This window comes from Oncorhynchus mykiss, chromosome 31, assembly GCF_013265735.2.
Source record: "Oncorhynchus mykiss isolate Arlee chromosome 31, USDA_OmykA_1.1, whole genome shotgun sequence".
Lineage (NCBI taxonomy): Eukaryota > Metazoa > Chordata > Actinopteri > Salmoniformes > Salmonidae > Oncorhynchus > Oncorhynchus mykiss.
In genome coordinates, this window is record NC_050571.1 from 138,539 (window position 1) to 154,721 (window position 16,183).

The 16,183-nt window shown below is 44.7% G+C and overlaps 1 protein-coding gene across 4 annotated transcripts in view; it reads right to left on the reverse strand.

Annotated features, from left to right (window-relative positions):
- Positions 1-16,183, reverse strand: part of LOC110526785 (protein FAM193B) — a 35,830-nt gene that overhangs the window by 14,039 nt on the left and 5,608 nt on the right. For all 4 annotated transcript variants that reach the window (XM_036970041.1, XM_036970043.1, XM_036970042.1 and 1 more), the window contains 4 exons: positions 12,342-12,528; positions 11,629-11,841; positions 8,989-9,520; positions 6,152-6,341 (listed from right to left, as the gene is read on the reverse strand). In XM_036970041.1, coding sequence (XP_036825936.1) covers positions 6,152-6,341; positions 8,989-9,520; positions 11,629-11,841; positions 12,342-12,528 — 1,122 coding nt within the window. The remainder of the gene's footprint in view (positions 1-6,151; positions 6,342-8,988; positions 9,521-11,628; positions 11,842-12,341; positions 12,529-16,183) is intronic.

The window sequence follows — 16,183 nt, forward strand, 5'->3', positions numbered from 1 at the left end:
CACAGAATAATTAGCTAGCTAGTAATGTAGTAAGATAAAGTTGTCATTCACAATCAACTATTTTTATTTTGTCTACAGGTAGGCCTATTGATCGGTGTGTAGGCCCATTGATCGGTGTGTAGGCCCATTGATCGGTGTGTAGGCCCATTGATCAGTGTGTAGGCCCATTGATCATGGCTCACCTTCCTCCCATTGATCAGTGTGTAGGCCCATTGATCGGTGTGTAGGCCCATTGATCGGTGTGTAGGCCCATTGATCGGTGTGCAGGCCCATTGATCGGTGTGCAGGCCCATTGATCCGTGGGTAGGCCTATTGATCCGTGGGTAGGCCTATTGATCAGTGGGTAGGCCTATTGATCAGTGGGTAGGCCTATTGATCAGTAGGTAGGCCTATTGATCAGTGGGTAGGCCTATTGATCAGTAGGTAGGCCTATCAGCTGGTCATAATGACATGAAAAGTGAACACAATATATGAACAGTATTGCAGTAATTTCAGCAGTTCAGAATGATCTAGATTTTAGGTAGCAACGCAACTGATATCCTATTCTAAAAACTTGCTCATAATGTCATTTTGAGCCCTGGCCACTCCCCTCACAGATGGAAAAGCATTGGATAGGTGTATATGAATTACCTACCAACACAGTTACACCAATCCACTGCTTTTCATCTTTGAGGGGGTGTGACCGAGTGCTCAGGGGATTGGGCTCCTGTCATCTTAACCCACCCAGTCTTTTTCTAGTTGAAGCTGACTTCTCAGATAAATAGCCATGTTGCTTGTTGTCTGATTTAGCTAGCTAGTTGTCATTACGTTGAACTGACAGTATTCTCTGGGATTACCACTAATCAAGGATTATTTTACAATCGTCTTGTCACCTCATCACGGATGGAGAGATCAAATTTCAAATGAGAGTGTCTTCAATGAGGAGCCAGAAAGGTATGTTAAGCTAATTAGCTAGCTAAGTACACCACAAATGGCATGTACATGCACAACTGCATATGCGGGGCTGCTTCTATTGGTCGAAACTCCGCATCGCAGAACACAAGGCTGCTTCTATTGGTCGAAACTCCGCATCGCAGAACACAAGGCTGCTTCTATTGGTCGAAACTCCGCATCGCAGAACACAAGGCTGCTTCTATTGGTCGAAACTCCACATCGCAGAACACTAATAGGCTGCTATTAGAAATCAAAACATAGACCATCGAAGCCAACCATGGCTCACCTTCCTCCCTGCGCTTCGTAAACCATAGAACACGCTTCACCAAGAGGAGGGGACATCGCACGTAAACTAATTCCTTTGACCCCATGGCTTGGTTTTTGCTCTGACATACACTGTCAACTGTGAGAGATTATATAGACAGGCCAAGTTGTAGAAACATCTCCAATCAAGTTGTACAAACACCTCAAGGATGATCAATGGAAACAGGATGCACCTGAGCTCAATTTCAAGTCTCATAGCAAAGGGTCTGAATTTTTTTATATATTTTTTTACCTTTATCTAACTAGGCAAGTTAGTTAAGAACAAATTCTTATTTAAAAAACCCGTTTACACTTTGTCATTATGGGGTATTGCGTGCAGATTGATGAGGATATATATTTATTTAATCCCGTTTAGAATAAGGCTGTAACAAAACAAAAAAAGTTGTAAGTCAAGGAGGTCTGAATACTTCCCATTGTATATCTTGACATGGCCTATTGATTAACCAGACACTCTTATTATTAGCATTATTGTTGTGTGCTAGAATTTGCCGTTCTTCTTCTCTTCCATTGTTGTGTCATAATGGGGCCACTGGGCCAGACAGACCTTGGTGAGAGTGAAACCTCTGACTTCTTCTCTTTCTCCAAAGCCCCACCTCACAACAACAACAACAACAACAAAGATGATCACTTCTTTCCTCTCTGACAAAACGGGTTCAACTCGCTATTTCTATTTGGGGTTTGGTCCGACATTAAGGGTCATAAGGAGACTAACACATGGATACATACTGTAATAGAGAAGTTAAAACAAGGTGGTTGGAAAGGTTGTTGTTTCACCTCAGATTTCGGGCAGAGCAGACTACTAAAACGGATGTACGATTGAACTTTCATTCAGGAAAATGAAATGCTCCGTTTGTCCAGTGAGCATTACGGTACCCTGTCTCTAATTGAGTACTGATGGAAAGGTTAACTTCCCTGTTTATGTTTCACCTCCTCAGATTAGCAGACTACTAAAACGGATGTACGGATGAACTTTCATTCTGGAAAATTAAATGCTCCGTTTATCGCGCGCGCATTACGGGGACCACGTACCGCTGTCAGCATTTTAATCAAATAAAAGGTTATACTAGCTGTTTATTCGGTTTTAAAACATATTTTTTTCAATAAGCATAAAACTATTATATAAAGAATTGGCGTCTCGTTCTCATTCATTCTCTCATTCAATACTTTGATTTCAACACGTGAACAACGTGGACAGGCTAGCATGCTGTTCCAACAGTTGGAGACGGACAGGAGGTCGTGTTCCTAATTCAACTCTTTTGCCTTTTTAGCTGTATTCCAGAGCTTATCAAATTATACCTTGATCCAAGTTGGCTGAACTTGAAGGCTAAATATTAGCTGGCTACTCACTGGCACGTGGGCTTGTTCCTGAGCGATTGTTTATGAGACCGGTGTTCATTTACTATAATGGCTGCTACATTAGTTAATGTGTATTATGCATGGTTCAGGTTAAATTTCTAACCAAAAGATCATTTTTTATAGAAGACCTGAAAGCCAGATCAGGGAATATTGCAAACAATAAAGGCAGGTACAACTATTTTGATAAAATAATGAAATTATTAGAGGTTCTTATGATTATGGAAGGCATATATTCAGCCTCAGGTAAAATCTACCAAGACCTGAATTCATTAGATAAACGCAGTGTATTTGACCGCTAATTGTACAAAGCTTATTTCGAGAAAATATTTTGTTAAAAGTTTGAAAAAAATGAAGCTATGAGTTCTAGTCCATTTTTTATTTGAGTTAACCTTTATTTAACTAGGCAAGTCAGTTAAGAACAAATTCTTATTTTCAATGACGGCCTAGGAACAGTGGGTTAACTGCCTTGTTCAGGGGCAGAACGACAGATTTGTACCTTGTCAGCTCGGGGATTCGATCTTGCAACCTTACGGTTAACTAGTCCAACGCTCTATCCACTAGGCTACCCTGCTGGTTACTAGTCCAACGCTCTATCCACTAGGCTACCCTGCTGGTTACTAGTCCAACGCTCTATCCACTAGGCTACCCTGCTGGTTACTGGTCCAACGCTCTAACCACTAGGCTACCTGCTGGTTACTAGTCCAACGCTCTAACCACTAGGCTACCTGCTGGTTACTAGTCCAACGCTCTAACCACTAGACTACCTGCTGGTTACTAGTCCAACACTCTAACCACTAGGCTACCTCTTGTTTACTGGCCCAATGCTCTCACCACAAGGCTACCTGCTGGTTACTAGTCCAACACTCTAACCACTAGGCTACCTGCTGGTTACTAGTCCAACACTCTAACCACTAGACTACCTGCTGGTTACTGGTCCAATGCTCTAACCACTAGGCTACCTGCTGGTTACTGGTCCAACGCTCTAACCACTAGACTACCTGCTGGTTACTAGTCCAACGCTCTAACCACTAGACTACCTGCTGGTTACTAGTCCAACACTCTAACCACTAGACTACCTGCTGGTTACTAGTCCAACACTCTAACCACTAGACTACCTGCTGGTTACTAGTCCAACACTCTAACCACTAGACTACCTGCTGGTTACTGGTCCAACGCTCTAACCACTAGGCTACCTGCTGGTTACTGGTCCAACGCTCTAACCACTAGACTACCTGCTGGTTACTAGTCCAACACTATAACCACTAGGCTACCTGCTGGTTACTGACCCAAAGCTCTAACCACTAGGTTACCTGCTGGTTACTAGTCCAACACTCTAACCACTAGGCTACCTGCTGGTTACTGGTCCAACGCTCTAACCACTAGACTACCTGCTGGTTACTAGTCCAACGCTCTAACCACTAGGCTACCTGCTGGTTACTGACCCAAAGCTCTAACCACTAGGTTACCTGCTGGTTACTAGTCCAACACTCTAACCACTAGGCTACCTGCTGGTTACTGGCCCAATGCTCTCACCACTAGGCTACCTGCTGGTTACTAGTCCAACATGACATCACAACACCCCATAATGACATCACAACACCCCATAATGACAAAGAAATGTTAAATGTTTTATTACACAAGACTTGTCTGTGTGCTTAGTGTCGTTGTCCTGTTGGAAGGTGAACCTTCACCCCAGTCTGAGATCCTGAGCGCTCTGGAGCAGGTTTTCATCAAGGATCTCTGTAATTTGCTCCGCTCATCTTTCCCTTGATCCTGACTAGTCTCCTAGTCCCTGCCACTGAAAAACATCCCCACAACATGATGCTGCCACCACCATGCTTCACCGTAGTGGTGCCAGGTTTCCTCCAGCTGTGAGGCTTTGCATTCAGGCCAAAAAGTTAAATATTGGTTTCATCAGACCAGATAATCTGGTTTCTCATGGTCAGAGAGTCCTTTAGGTGCCTTTTGGCAAACTCCAAGTGGGCTGTCATGTGCCTTTTACTGAAGAGTGGATTCTGTCTGGCCACTCTACCATAAAGGCCTAGATGATGGAGTGCTGCAGAGATGGTTGTCCTTCTGGAAGGTTCTCCCATCTCCACAGAGGAACTCTGGAACTCTGTCAGAGTGACCATCTGGTTCTTTGTCACCTCCCTGACCAAGGCCCTTCTCCCCCGATTGCGCAGTTTGGCCGGGCGACCAGCTCTAGGAAGAGTCGGTGGTGTTTCCAAACTTCTTCCATTTAAGAATGATGGAGGACACTGTGTTCTTGGGGACCTTCAATGATGCAGAAATGTTTTGGCACGCTTCCCCAGATCTGTGCCTCGACACAATCCTGTCTCGGAGCTCAGATGGTAGGCAATTAAGGTCACAGTTATGACAACATAGGACACTAAAGAGGCCTTTCTACTGACTCTGAAAAACACCAAAAGAAACATGCCCAAGGTCCCTGCTCATCTGTGTGAACGTGCCTTAGGCATGCTGCAAGGAGGCATGAGGACTGCAGATGTGGCCAGGGCAACAACGTCACCTATGGGCACAAACCCACCGTCGCTGGACCAGACAGGACTGGCATAAAGTGCTCTTCACTGACGAGTCGCGGTTGTATCTCACCAGGGGTGGTCAAATTTGCATTTATCGTCAAAGGAATGAGCGTTATACTGTGGCCTGTACTCTGGAGCGGGATCAATTTGGAGGTGGAGGGTCCATCATGGTCTGGGGCGGTGTGTCACAGCATCATCGGACTGAGCTTGTTGTCATTGCAGGCAATCTCAACGCTGTGCGTTACAGGGAAGACATCCTCTTCCCTCATGTGGTATCCTGCAGGCTCATCCTGACATGACCCTCCAGCATGACAATGCCACCAACCATACTGCTCGTTCTGTGCGTGATTTCCTGCCATGGCCAGTGAAGAGTCCGGATCTCAATCCCATTGAGCACGTCTGGGACCTGTTGGATCGGAGGGTGAGGGCTAGGGACATTCCCCCCCAGAAATGTCTGGGAACTTGCAGGTGCCTTGGTGGAAGAGTGGGGTAACATCTCACAGCAAGAACTGGCAAATCTGGAGATACACTGCAGTACTTAATGCAGCTGGTGGCCACACCAGATACTGACTGTTACTTTTGACCGACCCTTTGTTCAGGGACAAATGATTCAATTTCTGTCAGTCACATGGAACAGTCTGTGGAACTTGTTCAGTTTATGTCTCAGTTGAGGAGACACATTTGTTCATTCAAATATTTACACGTTAAGTTTGCTGAAAATAAACGCAGTTGACAGTGAGGGGACGTTTCTTTTTTTTATTTTTGTTTTCTGAGTTTATTTGATAAATTTGCTAAACTTACTAAAAGCCTGTTTTCGAATTTGTCATTATTGGTATTGTGATGTCATTATGGGGTATTGTGATGTCATTAGGGGTTATTGTGATGTCATTAGGGGGTATTGTGATGTCATTAGGGGGTATTGTGATGTCATTAGGGGTTATTGTGATGTCATTAGGGGGTAGCTGTATGCATTTTTCCTCCATCACTACTATACATACCGCGTTGTGTCCGAAGAACTCACAGTAGCAGCAGTCACAGTACTTCCCATCCTTCTGGTTGTTTGAGGAGGAAGCACAGGAGCTCCTCTCAGAACTAGAGTCCTCGTCCTCTCCCTCCTCCAGCTCCGAAGGGGGGTGACACAACCCCCCCGCCCCGTTAGACAGCTTATGTCCTTTACACGCCTGGTCCCTGGAGCATGGACATGGGATACAGAGAACAGATAGATGTAGAGACAGATAAAGACAGAAACCATGCTTAGTGAGGTGACTTTTAGAAGAATTCAGCAGTGATGACAGGTAGAACCACAACCATGTCTCATCACTAGATTCTAGAGCAGTGATGACAGGTAGAACCACGACCATGTCTCGTCACTAGATTCTAGAGCAGTGATGACAGGTAGAACCACAACCCTGTCTCATCACTAGATTCTAGAGCAGTGATGACAGGTAGAACCACGACCATGTCTCGTCACTAGATTCTAGAGCAGTGATGACAGGTAGAACCACAACCATGTCTCATCACTAGATTCTAGAGCAGTGATGACAGGTAGAACCACGACCATGTCTCATCACTAGATTCTAGAGCAGTGATGACAGGTAGAACCACGACCATGTCTCGTCACTAGATTCTAGAGCAGTGATGACAGGTAGAACCACGACCATGTCTCGTCACTAGATTCTAGAGCAGTGATGACAGGTAGAACCACGACCATGTCTCATCACTAGATTCTAGAGCAGCAGACAGTGATGACAGGTAGAACCACGACCATGTCTCATCACTAGATTCTAGAGCAGTGATGACAGGTAGAACCACGACCATGTCTCGTCACTAGATTCTAGAGCAGTGATGACAGGTAGAACCACGACCATGTCTCATCACTAGATTCTAGAGCAGCAGACAGGTAGAACCATGTCTCATCACTAGATTCCAGGGGAGGCCGTCTGAAATAATGTCTGTGTTCCAGTATCTCATGCAAATCATTTAGTGTCCTCGCATGTTAGCGTGAAATGTACGACTTCACTTAATAAAATGTCACTGCATTAGGGCAACACTCCCCAAACAAACACATCTTAGAGTTTGACATTTAGTCAGTGGTTATCAATTTGACCAGCTAAATAGTATCAGCAATCTGTTTGCAATCGAGCAAAATACATTTGATGAACCTACAGTGGCAAGAAACAGTATGTGAACCCTTTGGAATGACCTGGACTTCAGCATAACTTGGTCATAGATGAAGATCAGATCAAATTTTAAGTCACAGCAATAGACAAACCCAGTCTGCTTAAACTAATAACACAAACAATTATATGTTTTCATGTCTTTATTGAACACACCGTGTAAACATTCACAGTGCAGGGTGGGAAAAGTATGTGAACCCTTGGATTTAATAACTGGTTGACCCTCCTTTGGCAGCAATAACCTCAACCAAACGTTTTCTGAAGTTGAGGATCAGACCTGCACAACAGTCAGGAGGAATTTAGGACCATTCCTCTTTACAAAACTGTTTCAGATCAGCAATATTCTTGGGATGTCTGGTGTGAACTGCTCTCTTGAGGTCATGCCACAGCATCTCAATCAGGTTGAGGTCAGGACTCTGACAGGGCCACTGCAGAAGGCGTATTTTCTTCTGTCGAAGCTGTTCTGTTGTTGATTTACTTCTGTGTTTTGGGCCGTTGTCCTGTTGCATCACCCAACTTCTGTTGAGCTTCAATTGGCGGACAGATAGCCTAACGTTCTCCTGCAAAATGTCTTGATAAACTTGGGAATTCATTTTTCCGTCGATGATCACAAGGTGTCCAGGCCCTGAGGCAGCAAAGCAGATCCAAACCATGACGCTCTCTCCACCATACTTTACAGTTGGGTTTGGTGTTGGTCTTCTGTGCTGTGCCTTTTTTTTCTCCATACATAATGTTGTGTGTACCTTCCCAACAACTCAACTGTAGTTTCACCTGTCCACAGAATATCTTTGCCAGTAACGCTGTGGAACATCCAGATGCTCTTTTGCAGATTTTAGAAGTGCAGCAATGTTTTTCTGGACAGCAGTGTCTTCTTCCGTGGTGTCCTCCCATGAACACCATTCTTGTTTAGTGTTTTACGTATCGTAGACTCGTCAACAGAGATGTTAGCATGTTCCAGAGATTTCTGTAAGTCTTTAGCTGACACTCTAGGATTCTTCTTAACCTCATTGAGCATTCTGCGCTGTGCTCTTGCTGTCATCTTTGCAGGACGACCACTCCTAGGGAGAGTAGCAACAGTGAACTTTCTCCATTTATAGACAATTTGTCTTACCGTGGACTGATGAACGTCAAGGCTTTTAGAGATACTTTTGTAACCCTTTCCAGCTTTATGCATGTCAACAATTCTTATTCTTAGGTCTTCTGAGATCTCTTTTGTTCGAGGCCTGGTTCACATCAGGCAATACTTCTTGTGAATAGCAAACTCCAATTTTGTGAGTGTTTTTTATAGGACAAGGCAGCTCTAACCAACATCTCCAATCTCGTCTCATTGATTGGACTCCAGGTTAGCTGACTCCTGACTCCAATTATCTTTTGGAGAAGTCATTAGCCTAGGGGGGTTCACATACTTTTCCCAACCTACACTGTGAATGTTTAAATGACACATTCAATATAGACAAGAAAATTACAATAATTTGTGTGTTATTAGTTTAAGCAGACTGGGTTTGTCTGGTGTTGTGACTTAGATGAAGATCAGATCAGATTTTAAGACCAATTTATGCAGAAGTCCAGATCATTCCAAAGGGTTCACATACGGTTTCTTGCCATTGTACATCGTTCTCCCATCTAATTCCTGTGAAACTATCTACAAAACTACCAACCTGCAGGCACCAGCGGTCAGGTGTTGCCCAGCGGTCAGGTGTTGCCCAGCGGTCAGGTGTTGCCCAGCGGTCAGGTGTCCCACGTTGGAAGAGGGCAGCGCCCCCCCACTGTGGCCATTACAGGGGTGGTTACAGCCCATCTGGGAGGGGCCCAGTTTGCTGTGCTGGCCGTTCACAGGAGGAATGTGTGAGTTCTTACATGCCAAGGGCTTATGGAGGGACGCTGCTGAGCAGTCAGGGCCACTCAGGGCCCCCAGCTTGGCCCCTGTTGGGCAGTCAGGGCCACCCAGGGCCCCCAGCTTGGCCCCTGCTGCAGGGACGTGGAGGTTTGGTACCAGCGGGGAGAAGGGGGCGTGAGCAGCTAGACCGGGAGAGGAGGAGGATGTGACATGGCCGTGCTGCTGCCCTCCGGAGCTCTGCTTGAGGGGCAGGAGAGAGGAATGCTGAGAGGAGGAGGAGAGGCCAGTGGGGCTGTTGGGGGGGACAGACAGGTCTGAGTGTTGGTGGTGGTCGCTGGGGTGGAATGCTTCCCCTGGAGGACAGAGGAGAGACAAGTGTTGAGTGGAATATTGGACAAACATAGTTGTGATTCCCAGTGGTTACAGATGTCTGCTTGTCTCTAGAAGTGTAATCCATGGGCCATATCTCTGCTTCTCTCTAGATTAATAATCTATGGGCCATATCTCTGCTTCTCTCTAGATTAATAATCTATGGGCCATATCTCTGCTTGTCTCTAGAAGTGTAATCCATGGGCCATATCTCTGCTTCTCTCTAGATTAATAATCTATGGGCCATATCTCTGCTTCTCTCTAGATTAATAATCCATGGGCCATATCTCTGCTTCTCTCTAGATTAATAATCTATGGGCCATATCTCTGCTTCTCTCTAGATTAATAATCTATGGGCCATATCTCTGCTTCTCTCTAGATTAATAATCCATGGGCCATATCTCTGCTTCTCTCTAGATTAATAATCTATGGGCCAGATCTCTGCTTCTCTCTAGATTAATAATCTATGGGCCATATCTCTGCTTCTCTCTAGATTAATAATCTATGGGCCATATCTCTGCTTCTCTCTAGATTAATAATCTATGGGCCATATCTCTGCTTCTCTCTAGATTAATAATCCATGGGCCATATCTCTGCTTCTCTCTAGATTAATAATCTATGGGCCAGATCTCTGCTTCTCTCTAGATTAATAATCTATGGGCCATATCTCTGCTTCTCTCTAGATGAATAATCTATGGGCCATATCTCTGCTTCTCTCTAGATTAATAATCTATGGGCCATATCTCTGCTTCTCTCTAGATTAATAATCTATGGGCCATATCTCTGCTTCTCTCTAGATTAATAATCTATGGGGCATATCTCTGCTTCTCTCTAGATTAATAATCTATGGGCCATATCTCTGCTTCTCTCTAGATTAATAATCTATGGGCCATATCTCTGCTTCTCTCTAGATTAATAATCTATGGGCCATATCTCTGCTTCTCTCTAGATTAATAATCTATGGGCCATATCTCTGCTTCTCTCTAGATTAATAATCCATGGGCCATATCTCTGCTTCTCTCTAGATTAATAATCTATGGGCCAGATCTCTGCTTCTCTCTAGATTAATAATCTATGGGCCATATCTCTGCTTCTCTCTAGATTAATAATCTATGGGCCATATCTCTGCTTCTCTCTAGATTAATAATCTATGGGCCATATCTCTGCTTCTCTCTAGATTAATAATCCATGGGCCATATCTCTGCTTCTCTCTAGATTAATAATCTATGGGCCAGATCTCTGCTTCTCTCTAGATTAATAATCTATGGGCCATATCTCTGCTTCTCTCTAGATGAATAATCTATGGGCCATATCTCTGCTTCTCTCTAGATTAATAATCTATGGGCCATATCTCTGCTTCTCTCTAGATTAATAATCTATGGGCCATATCTCTGCTTCTCTCTAGATTAATAATCTATGGGGCATATCTCTGCTTCTCTCTAGATTAATAATCTATGGGCCATATCTCTGCTTCTCTCTAGATTAATAATCTATGGGCCATATCTCTGCTTCTCTCTAGATTAATAATCTATGGGCCATATCTCTGCTTCTCTCTAGATTAATAATCTATGGGCCATATCTCTGCTTCTCTCTAGATTAATAATCTATGGGCCATATCTCTGCTTCTCTCTAGATTAATAATCTATGGGGCATATCTCTGCTTCTCTCTAGATTAATAATCTATGGGCCATATCTCTGCTTCTCTCTAGATTAATAATCTATGGGCCATATCTCTGCTTCTCTCTAGATTAATAATCTATGGGCCATATCTCTGCTTCTCTCTAGATTTATAATCTATGGGCCATATCTCTGCTTCTCTCTAGATTAATAATCCATGGGCCAGATCTCTGCTTCTCTCTAGATTAATAATCTATGGGCCATATCTCTGCTTCTCTCTAGATTAATAATCTATGGGCCATATCTCTGCTTCTCTCTAGATTAATAATCTATGGGCCATATCTCTGCTTCTCTCTCTAGAGCTGTAATCTATGCGCTATTGTCAACAGGACGTGAACAGTAATTTGGGTTAGATGCCGGTATGTCTTGAATTTCTGTGTCCTAAAAAGGGTGGAGAGAAAAAGAGAGATCTCACCAGGCGGTGTTGGTCGTCGGCACATGGTCTTGAAGTGCTTTGGGGTGGTCTTACAGAGGTCCCCGGAGGTAGAGAGCGGGTTCCCGGGGGAAGAACCACTGGAATTCTGGGAAGGGTGGCTGTAGGGGCACACTTTGGCCCCAGGCGTTTTAGCAGATTTCCCAGGAGCCTCGTGAGAGACTCGCTTCTCGTGACACGCTGGTCCCCCTGTTCCTATTGGACCAGAGGAGGAGGAGGGATAATGAAGAGGAGAGAAGGAAGAAGGTTTTACTCAGAGTAGTAACAGGTTGTGTTTCTGTAGTCAGTAGCTAGCTACACACTGAAGCCGTTCCCTCCATTTTGTCAGTGTAAATGTCAGCAAATGTTACAATTTTGTTAAAGTAAATTAATTGAAAACATGCCAAATAATGAAATGTCTAAATTAGTTTGCATCTGTTTACGACTTAACCTTGAGAGATCTGAGCACACACACACAGAGAGACAGAGACAGAGAGAAAGAGAGAAAGAGAGAGAGAGAAAGAGAGAAAGAGAGAAAGAGAGAGAGAGAGAGAGAGAGAGAGAGAGAGAGAGAAAGAGAGGAAGAGAGGAAGAGAGGAAGAGAGGAAGAGAGAAAGAGAGAAAGAGAGAAAGAGAGAAAGAGAGAGAGAGAGAGAAAGAGAGAGAAAGAGAGAAAGAGAGAGAGAGAGAGAGAGAGAGGTCAAGGTGTGTTTTACCTTGCTGTGCGTGCGAGGCAGTGCTGTGGTTGCAGTGGATCCCTCCGTTGCTGTGAGCCGAGTTCCAGAGACCAGAAAGCTTGTGGGCTGAGAGGAAGGAGGATGGGTCCCAGTCTACCGAGCTCTGCTCTGGGTAACCTTCACTACAGCTCTGAGCCCTACACGACGATGAGTGGGACAACGGAACCTGGCGGGGGAGAAGGTGCTAGTTCAGGACATGGTTGATGGGTACCTTTTAATAAATATTGGCCCTAGTTTCTACCTTCTTAACAACACTATCAACAGGGCAGGTCCTACAGGCCCTAGTTTCTACCTTCTTAACAACACTATCAACAAGGCAGGTCCTACAGGCCCTAGTTTCTACCTTCTTAACAGCCCTATCAACAAGACAGGTCCTACAGGCCCTAGTTTCTACCTTCTTAACAACACTATCGACAAGGCAGGTCCTACAGGCCCTAGTTTCTACCTTCTTAACAGCGCTATCAACAAGGCAGGTCCTACAGGCCCTAGTTTCTACCTTCTTAACAGCACTATCAACAAGGCAGGTCCTACAGGCCCTAGTTTCTACCTTCTAAACAAGGCAGGTCCTACAGGCCCTAGTTTCTACCTTCTTAACAACACTATCAACAAGGCAGGTCCTACAGGCCCTAGTTTCTACCTTCTTAACAACACTATCAACAAGGCAGGTCCAACATGCCCTAGTTTCTACCTTCTTAACAGCACTATCAACAAGGCAGGTCCTACAGGCCCTAGTTTCTACCTTCTAAACAAGGCAGGTCCTACAGGCCCTAGTTTCTACCTTCTTAACAACACTATCAACAAGGCAGGTCCTACAGGCCCTAGTTTCTACCTTCTTAACAGCGCTATCAACAAGGCAGGTCCTACAGGCCCTAGTTTCTACCTTCTTAACAGCACTATCAACAAGGCAGGTCCTACAGGCCCTAGTTTCTACCTTCTTAACAACACTATCAACAAGGCAGGTCCTACAGGCCCTAGTTTCTACCTTCTTAACAACACTATCAACAAGGCAGGTCCTACAGGCCCTAGTTTCTACCTTCTTAACAGCGCTATCAACAAGGCAGGTCCTACAGGCCCTAGTTTCTACCTTCTTAACAACACTATCAACAAGGCAGGTCCTACAGGCCCTAGTTTCTACCTTCTTAACAACACTATCAACAAGGCAGGTCCTACAGGCCCTAGTTTCTACCTTCTTAACAGCGCTATCAACAAGGCAGGTCCTACAGGCCCTAGTTTCTACCTTCTTAACAACACTATCAACAAGGCAGGTCCTACAGGCCCTAGTTTCTACCTTCTTAACAGCGCTATCAACAAGGCAGGTCCTACAGGCCCTAGTTTCTACCTTCTTAACAGCACTATCAACAAGGCAGGTCCTACAGGCCCTAGTTTCTACCTTCTTAACAGCACTATCAACAAGGCAGGTCCTACAGGCCCTAGTTTCTACCTTCTTAACAGCACTATCAACAAGGCAGGTCCTACAGGCCCTAGTTTCTACCTTCTTAACAACACTATCAACAAGGCAGGTCCTACAGGCCCTAGTTTCTACCTTCTTAACAACACTATCAACAAGGCAGGTCCTACAGGCCCTAGTTTCTACCTTCTTAACAACACTATCAACAAGGCAGGTCCTACAGGCCCTAGTTTCTACCTTCTTAACAACACTATCAACAAGGCAGGTCCTACAGGCCCTAGTTTCTACCTTCTTAACAACACTATCAACAAGGCAGGTCCTACAGGCCCTAGTTTCTATCTTCTTAACAACACTATCAACAAGGCAGGTCCTACAGGCCCTAGTTTCTACCTTCTTAACAACACTATCAACAAGGCAGGTCCTACAGGCCCTAGTTTCTACCTTCTTAACAACACTATCAACAAGGCAGGTCCTACAGGCCCTAGTTTCTACCTTCTTAACAACACTATCAACAAGGCAGGTCCTACAGGCCCTAGTTTCTACCTTCTTAACAACACTATCAACAAGGCAGGTCCTACAGGCCCTAGTTTCTACCTTCTTAACAGCACTATCAACAAGGCAGGTCCTACAGGCCCTAGTTTCTACCTTCTAAACAAGGCAGGTCCTACAGGCCCTAGTTTCTACCTTCTTAACAGCACTATCAACAAGGCAGGTCCTACAGGCCCTAGTTTCTACCTTCTTAACAACACTATCAACAAGGCAGGTCCTACAGGCCCTAGTTTCTACCTTCTTAACAACACTATCAACAAGGCAGGTCCTACAGGCCCTAGTTTCTACCTTCTTAACAACACTATCAACAAGGCAGGTCCTACAGGCCCTAGTTTCTACCTTCTTAACAACACTATCAACAAGGCAGGTCCTACAGGCCCTAGTTTCTACCTTCTTAACAACACTATCAACAAGGCAGGTCCTACAGGCCCTAGTTTCTACCTTCTTAACAACACTATCAACAAGGCAGGTCCTACAGGCCCTAGTTTCTACCTTCTTAACAACACTATCAACAAGGCAGGTCCTACAGGCCCTAGTTTCTACCTTCTTAACAACCCTATCAACAGGGCAGGTCCAACATGCCCTAGTTTCTGAATAATGTGCCCCCCCATTTAACATGAATAATGTGCTCCCCCGTTTAACATGAATAATGTGCTCCCCCGTTTAACATGAATGTGCTCCCCCGTTTAACATGAATAATGTGCTCCCCCGTTTAACATGAATAATGTGCTCCCCCGTTTAACATGAATGTGCTCCCCCGTTTAACATGAATAATGTCCTCCCCCGTTTAACATGAATAATGTCCTCCCCCGTTTAACATGAATAATGTGCTCCCCCGTTTAACATGAATAATGTGCTCCCCCATTGTTTCTATTCTCCTTTAAACTACTACTACTAGTTTGATGGTTGAAGCCATTAATTGTCCCATGAACAATCACACATATTATCATTCTTATTTCATTTCAAAACTTGACATTTCTCTAGTATAGAACTACTGATCGTAATGAACAAGATCAGCAAAATGCCTGTGATAAGTGACTGGTCGGTGTCGATCATTTTAGGTTCATCATCCCAGCTCTACTCCAACCTCATGGGTCTGTCTGGCTCTTACAAGACTAGTTACTCTACATGACCAAAAGTATGTGGACACCTGCTTGTTGAACATCTCATTACAAAATCATGGGCATTAATATGGAGTTGGTCCCCCCTTTGCTGCTTTACCAGCCTCCACTCTTCTGGGAAGGCTTTCCACTAGATGTTGGAACATTGCTGCTATAACAGCCTCCACTCTTCTGGGAAGGCTTTCCACTAGATGTTGGAACATTGCTGCTATAACAGCCTCCACTCTCCTGGGAAGGCTTTCCACTAGATGTTGGAACATTGCTGCTATAACAGCCTCCACTCTTCTGGGAAGGCTTTCCACTAGATGTTGGAACATTGCTGCTATAACAGTCTCCACTCTTCTGGGAAGGCTTTCCACTAGATGTTGGAACATTGCTGCTATAACAGCCTCCACTCTTCTGGGAAGGCTTTCCACTAGATGTTGGAACATTGCTGCTATAACAGCCTCCACTCTCCTGGGAAGGCTTTCCACTAGATGTTGGAACATTGCTGCTATAACAGCCTCCACTCTCCTGGGAAGGCTTTCCACTAGATGTTGGAACATTGCTGCTATAACAGCCTCCACTCTCCTGGGAAGGTTTTCCATTAGATGTTGGAACATTGCTGCTATAAAAGCCTCCACTCTCCTGGGAAGGTTTTCCATTAGATGTTGGAACATTGCTGCTATAACAGCCTCCACTCTTCTGGGAAGACTTTCCACTAGATGTAGGAACATTTCTGTGGGGACTTACTTCCATTCAGC